This window comes from Echiichthys vipera (assembly GCF_963691815.1).
Source record: "Echiichthys vipera genome assembly, chromosome: 9".
Taxonomy (NCBI): Eukaryota; Metazoa; Chordata; class Actinopteri; order Perciformes; family Trachinidae; genus Echiichthys; species Echiichthys vipera.
Genome location: NC_139834.1, coordinates 2,700,444 through 2,707,943, shown reverse-complemented (window position 1 = coordinate 2,707,943; position 7,500 = coordinate 2,700,444). Strand labels below are relative to the sequence as shown.

The 7,500-nt window shown below is 43.7% G+C and overlaps 1 protein-coding gene across 1 annotated transcript in view; it reads right to left on the bottom strand.

Moving 5' to 3' along the window:
- Nucleotides 1-7,500, bottom strand: part of cacna1fb (calcium channel, voltage-dependent, L type, alpha 1F subunit) — a gene marked incomplete at both ends in the record, with an annotated part of 42,021 nt that overhangs the window by 3,526 nt on the left and 30,995 nt on the right. Inside the window, 11 exons of the mRNA XM_083920285.1 lie at nt 841-948; nt 2,013-2,235; nt 2,430-2,490; nt 3,016-3,141; nt 3,375-3,505; nt 4,534-4,635; nt 4,753-4,855; nt 5,308-5,404; nt 6,137-6,264; nt 6,376-6,535; nt 6,633-6,724. Coding sequence (XP_083776411.1) covers nt 841-948; nt 2,013-2,235; nt 2,430-2,490; nt 3,016-3,141; nt 3,375-3,505; nt 4,534-4,635; nt 4,753-4,855; nt 5,308-5,404; nt 6,137-6,264; nt 6,376-6,535; nt 6,633-6,724 — 1,331 coding nt within the window. The remainder of the gene's footprint in view (nt 1-840; nt 949-2,012; nt 2,236-2,429; nt 2,491-3,015; nt 3,142-3,374; nt 3,506-4,533; nt 4,636-4,752; nt 4,856-5,307; nt 5,405-6,136; nt 6,265-6,375; nt 6,536-6,632; nt 6,725-7,500) is intronic.

The following is a 7,500-nucleotide window of genomic DNA, read 5'->3' as shown; positions in this document are numbered from 1 at the left end:
CTGTCTGTCTGTCTGTCTGTGCCTGTCTGTCCATACCTGTCTGACTGTACCTGTCTGTCTGTACCTGTCTGTCTGTGCCTGTCTGTCCATACCTGTCTGACTGTACCTGTCTGTCTGTACCTGTCTGACTGTACGTGTCTGTCTGCCAGTACCTGTCTGTCTGTACCTGTCTGTCTATACCTGTCTGTCCATCTGTCTGTCTGTACCTGTCTGTCTATACCTGTCTGTCCATCTGTCTGTCTGTACCTGTCTGTCTGTGTGTACCTGTCTGTCTGTACCTGTCCGTCTGTCTGTGTGTACCTGTCTGTACCTGTCTGTCTGTGTGTACCCGTCTGTACCTGTCTGTCTGTACCTGTCTGTCTGTGTGTACCTGTCTGTACCTGTCTGTCTGTGTGTACCTGTCTGTCTGTACCTGTCTGTCTGTCTGTCTGTACCTGTCTGTACCTGTCTGTCTGTCTGTCTGTCTGTACCTGTCTGTCTGTCTGTACCTGTCCGTCTGTCTGTCTGTACCTGTCTGTCTGTCTGTCTGTCTGTACCTGTCTATCTTTCCCTGTTTGTCTGTCTGTCCCTGTCTCTCTCTCTCTGTGTCTCTCTCTCTCCCAGTACCTGTCTGTCTCACTGTACCTGTCTCTCTCTCAGTACCTGTCTCCCAGTACCTGTCTCTCTCTGTGTCTCTCTCTCTGTACCTGTCTGTCTCTCAGTACCTGTCTGTCTCCCAGTGCCTGTCTCTCTCTGTGTCTCTCTCTCTGTACCTGTCTGTCTCTCAGTACCTGTCTGTCTCAGTACCTGTCTGTCTCCCAGTACCTGTCTCTCTCTCTGTACCTGTCTGTCTCTCAGTACCTGTCTCTGGAGGTGATGCTGTCGTTGTCCTCCTCTCGGCTGTAGTACCCCTGCTCTCCGTAGGCCTCCGTGTCTCCGTTCCTCCAGTATCTGTCTCTGGAGTCTCTCCTGCACAACGACACACTGTGATTGGCTGAGACGTCTCATTACACTGTTTTACAGCACTTTTACTGCAGTACTTAATGTTTTACAGCACTTATACTGCAGTACTGAATGTTTTACAGCACTTTCACTGCAGTACTTAATGTTTTACAGCACTTTTACTGCAGTACTTAACGTTTTACAGCACTTTTACTGCAGTACTGTGTGTTTTGCAGCACTTTTACTGCAGTACTTAATGTTTTACAGCACTTTTACTGCAGTACTGAGTGTTTTACAGCACTTTTACTGCAGTACTTAATGTTTTACAGCACTTATACTGCAGTACTGAATGTTTTACAGCACTTATACTATAGTACTTAGTGTTTTGCAGCACTTTTACTGCAGTACTGAATGTTTTACAGCACTTATACTGCAGTACTAAATGTTTTACAGCACTTATACTGCAGTACTTAGTGTTTTACAGCACTTATACTATAGTACTTAGTGTTTTGCAGCACTTTTACTGCAGTACTTAACGTTTTACAGCACTTTTACTGCAGTACTGTGTGTTTTGCAGCACTTTTACTGCAGTACTTAATGTTTTACAGCACTTTTACTGCAGTACTGAGTGTTTTACAGCACTTTTACTGCAGTACTATGTGTTTTACAGCATGTTTACTGCAGTACTTAATGTTTTACAGCACTTTTACTGCAATACTGCATGTTTTACAGCACTTTTACTGCAGTACTGAAAGTTTTACAGCACTTATACTTCAGTACTGAATGTTTTACAGCACTTTTACTGCAGTACTCAGTGTTTTACAGCACTTTTACTGCAGTACTTAATGTTTTACGGCACGTTTACTGCAATATTGAGTGTTTTACAGCACTTATACTGCAGTACTTAGTGTTTTACAGCACTTATACTGTGTACTGAGTGTTTTATAGCACTTTTACTGCAGTACTGAGTGTTTTACAGCACTTTCACTGCAGTACTTAATGTTTTACAGCACTTTTACTGCAGCACTTAATGTTTTATAGCACTGTACTGCAGTACTGTGTGTTTTACAGCACTGGGTGTTTTGCAGTACCTTGCATATTTGTGGTATGACGGTCTCTTGTGGGCGTGGTCCAGCACGCCGTTCTTCACTGACGGTCGGCGGTGATGGGCATGATTGACGGATGACCTCGTGTTGTCTGCGCGGCGAACGAGTTCGTCGTGTTCGCTGCCGTTCGGCATTTTGGTGAGAGAACCGACCCGGTGGACCAGACCTCCGTTGGACACGCCGCCGTCCCCCACGACTCCCCCAGGACCTGCAGACAGACAGACTTCTGCTGGACGTCTGTTCTTCGTAATATTTCAACATTATTCAACCGTTTCATCTCATTTAACTCGAGTTATAATAAATCTGATGTCTCATAATCACTTATATCTATTGTTTTGTTATCTAGTGACTCTTAATTTAACCACGGTAACGTGTGAAGTCACATGATGTAATGCTGGTTACCAGTGGGCGTGGTCAGTATGGAGCCGCGTCGATCTTTCTCTGGTCCGAAACCGTTTTCACTCTGCAGAGACACATCAGCTGATTACAGACAGACAGACAGAGAGAGAGAGAGACAGACAGGCAGACAGAGAGAAAGACAGAGAGACAGACAGACAGACAGAAAGAGAGAGAGAAAGACAGATGGACAGAGAGAAAGACAGGCAGACAGAGAGACAGACAGACAGACAGAGAGACAGAGAGAGAGAAAGACAGAGAGACAGACAGACAGAGAGAGACAGACAGACAGACAGAAAGACAGACAGAGAGACAGAGAGACAGACAGACAGAGAGACAGAGATAAAGACAGAGAGAGAGAAAGACAGACGGACGGACAGAGAGAAAGACAGAGAGAAAGACAGACAGAGAGAAAGACAGAGAGAGAGAAAGACAGACGGACGGACAGAGAGAAAGACAGAGAGAGAGAAAGACAGACAGGCAGACAGACAGACAGAGAGAGAGAAAGACAGACAGACAGACGGACAGAGAGAAAGACAGCCAGACAGACAGAGAGAAAGACAGACGAACAGACAGACAGTTCAATAAAGACCTGGTATGCAGCGTCCTCCTCCTGCTCCTCGTCCTCCATCGGGACCTCGTCCTCCAGGTCCTCGTTCAGAGCCAGACGCATCTCAGGACCCAGATCCTGCAGAGTCTGTAGACCGGCTTTACACAGCTGCAACACACACACACACACACACACACACACACACACACACACACACACACACACACACACACACACACACACACACACACACACACACACACACACACACACACACACACACACACACACACACACACACACACACACACACACACACACGGTGGTGAAGTGTGAGAAACAGACAGACAGACAGAGGGAAAGACAGGCAGACAGAGAGACAGACAGACAGACTGACGGACCTGGATGGCAGAGGGGTTGGTGGTGTCGTCCTCTCCCGTCAGGTCTCCTTTCTCCTTCCTCTTCCTGAACTTCCTGAAGTAATCCTGGATCAGGAAGGTCGCGTAGAACTTCCCCACGGTCACTTCCTCCTCTGCAGGACGACAACACAGGTCAGCAGCAGCACGGGTGGGACTTTAGTGTCAGTGGTTGTTGTAGTGTCAGTAGTTATTGTTTTAGTGTGAGTTGTTGTTGTTGTAGTATCAGTAGTTGTTGTAGCATCAGTAGTAGTTGCTAATCAGCAGTAGTTGTTGTAGTATCAGTACTAGTTGTTGAAGAGTCTGTAGTAGTTGTTGTAGTGTCACTAGTAGTAGTAGTTGTTGTTGTAGCATCAGTAGTTGTTGTAGTATCAGTAGTTGTTGTAGTATCAGTAGTTGTTGTAGCATCAGTAGTAGTTGTTGTAGTTTCAGTAGTTGTTGTAGCATCAGTACTAGTTGTTGAAGAGTCAGTAGTAGTTGTTGTAGCATCAGTAGTTGTTGTTGTTTGTAGCATCAGTAGTTGTTGTAGTATCAGTAGTAGTTGTTGTTGTAGTTTCAGTAGTAGTTGTTGTAGTATCAGTAGTTGTTGTAGTATCAGTAGTTGTTGTAGTATCAGTAGTAGTTGTTGTTGTAGTTTCAGTAGTAGTTGTTGTAGTATCAGTAGTTGTTGTAGCATCAGTAGTAGTTGTTGTAGTGTCAGTAGTAGTTGTTGTAGCATCAGTAGTTGTTGCAGTATCAGTAGTTGTTGTAGTATCAGTAGTAGTTGTAGTATCAGTAGTTGTTGTAGTATCAGTAGTTGTTGTAGTATCAGTAGTAGTTGTTGTAGTATCAGTATTAGTTGTAGCATCAGCAGTAGTTGTTGTAGCATCAGTAGTAGTTGTTGTAGTATCAGTAGTAGTAGTTGTAGTATCAGTAGTTGTTGTAGCATCAGTAGTTGTTGTAGTATCAGTAGTTGTTGTAGCATCAGTAGTTGTTGTAATATCAGTAGTAGTTGTTGTAGCATCAGTAGTAGTTGTTGTAGTATCAGTAGTAGTTGTTGTAGTATCAGTATTAGTTGTAGCATCAGTAGTTGTTGTAGTAGCAGTAGTTGTTGTAGTGTCAGTAGTTGTTGTAGCATCAGTAGTTGTTGTAATATCAGTAGTACCTTCATGTGGTGGAATTACTTCGTCCAGTAGTTTTGGTTTCATCCTCTTCCAGATCTTCTTAATGATCCCCCTCAGCTCCTCGTTCTCCTGGTCAGGGTTACCTAGCAACAGCAGGCAATGGGCGGGGCCAGATATATATTACGATGATGCTGCTGTTGATCTGAAAGTTATATCTTCATAACACAACAGACAGGTGAGCCTGCGGACCAATCAGATACCTTCGGTCTTGATCTTGAGGGCGGTGCGAACCAGAGCAAAGAGCGTGGCGTTAAAGGTCACCATCCCGTCGGCGTTCAGAGGCATGTTCATGGCTACGAGGCGCTGAGAGGAACGCACGTGAACACATATTATGGTCTGTACGGGTTTCTAATACACAGACAAGAAGGACTCAGTACTTTCACTCAAGTCCAAGTCCAGTTTTGAGGTACTAGTGTTTTGTTCCGCTCCATAATATTTATCCGATAGCTTGATTTACGTTAAACATTCATGCACGCAAAATAAATATTCTTCTCTCACTACTGTCACGATTTATACAAAATAAACAAACAAACAAAGAACGATTAATGTAGAAAATAAAATCATCAGTTTATGTTCAAAAACAACAGTAAAAGTGTTTTGTAGCCTGATATGAACAAAATCATAGGATCCAAACCGGAGCCCTGTGGGACGCCACAGAGATGAAATATCATGATGATCGTTTAAATATGTTTGTTCCTGCATTCGTTCATAATAATAATAATAATAATAATAATAATAACTCCAGATCATTTTACCTTACAGGCCACTCTGTGAGGACAGAGTTTCCCAAAACCCAGAGGAGGCTGAATCCTCCTGAGCAGAGCAACGACGTCCAGGTGTTTAATACGACCTCTGAGGGACCAGAATACAAAACAATAACTTATAATATGATATAATACAACACAATAAAATACATGTAGAGTTAAATTGAATAAAAAAACACAACCCCTAAAGATGAGAATACTAAAACACACGGTGAAAGAAGTATTCAGTCCTGAAGTCAGGGTGGTAATGCTATAAAAACACTGAATAACAAGTAAAAGTAACAGAAATATTAGCAACAAAGTGTACTTAAAGTATCAAAAGTGCAGAAAGGCTCCTATTACTGACGTCTACCAAATACAGTCTTTCTGCTAAGCTAGGCTAACAGTTTCCCCCTGCTTACAGTCTTTGTGCTAAGCTAGGCTAACAGTTTCCTTCTGCTTATCATCTTTGTGCTAAGCTAGGCTAACCGTTTCCTTCTTCTTACAGTCCTTCTGCTAAGCTAGGCTAACAGCTTCCCCCTGCTTATAGTCTTTCTTCTAAGCTAGGCTAACATTTTCCTTCTTCTTACAGTCTTTGTGCTAAGCTAGTCTAACAGTTTCCTCCTGCTTACAGTCTTTGTGCTAAGCTAGGCTAACAGTTTCCCCCTGCTTACAGTCTTTGTGCTAAGCTAGTCTAACTGTTTCCCCCTGAATACAGTCTTTGCGCTAAACTAGGCTAACAGTTTCCCCCTGCTTATAGTCCTTCTGCTAAGCTAGGCTAACAGTTTCCCCCTGCTTACAGTCTTTGTGCTAAGCTAAGCTAACAGTGTGACAGACATACTTGGCCTCTGGATCGTATTCAGACCAGATCCTTTTGAACTCGTCCAGATGATGCGGTCCCAGAATCGACCAATCACGTGTCAGATAGTCAAAGTTGTCCATGATGACGGCGACGAAAAGGTTAATGATCTAAAGGAGACACAGACAGTCAGTGTGTGTGTGTGTGTGTGTGTGTGTGTGTGTGTGTGTGTGTGTGTGTGTACAGTACGTGTGTGTGTGTGTGTGTGTGTGTGCTCTCACCAGGAAAGCACACAGCATGAAGAAGCTGATGAAGTAAACGATGGCGAAGTTGCTGCCGCAGGTGAACTCTTCTCCTGGTTCGCAGTCTGACTCGGGGTCGCAGCGTTTCCCTGGAAGACTCGCCAACATGATCTCCTGCCACGCCTCACCTGTCGCACACCTGCAGCAGCGGTGGACACATTTCCCATAATGCAACTGGATAATGTTTTTCAGTTTTCTCACCGTCACTATGAAAAAAAAGACGAGGAGGATCTGACCTGAAAAGCAGGAGAACGGCCTGAGGAAACGTCTGGAAGTTGTTGTTCCTGTTGATCTGAGTGTAATCCTGCATCGCTATCTTCCCAAAGGTCTGACAGACAGACAGACAGAGAGACAGACAGGCAGACAGACAGACAGACAGACAGACAGACAGACAGACAGGCAGACAGACAGAGAGACAGACAGGCAGACAGACAGACAGACAGAGAGACAGACAGACAGACAGACAGACAGACAGGCAGACAGGCAGACAGACAGACAGACAGAGAGAGAGACAGACAGAGAGAAAGACAGACAGATGGAGAGAAAGACAGAGAGACAGACAGACAGACAGAGAGAAAGACAGGCAGAACGACAGACAGACAGACAGACAGACAGACAGACAGAGAGAGAGAGACAGACAGACAGAAAGACAGACAGACAGACAGACAGGCAGACAGGCAGACAGACAGACAGACAGAGAGACAGAGAAAGACAGACAGACAGACAGACAGAGAGAGAGACAGACAGACAGAGAGACAGAGAGAGAGAAAGACAGACAGACAGACAGACAGACAGAGAGAGAGAAAGACAGACAGACAGACAGACAGAGAGACAGAGAGAGAGAAAGACAGACAGACAGACAGACAGGTAGACAGATAGACAGACAGACAGACAGACAGACAGGTTGTATTAAATCATCTGTTAGCGTTTGAATAAACTGCTGATTTTTGGTGTCAAACTTTAGAAAACAACTCTTTATCAATACAACACATCTACATCACTATTTATATTTATATATATATATAAATAAATAAAAATATACATAGTTATAAATATACTGTATAAATAAATAAATATATAATTATATATATATATATATATATA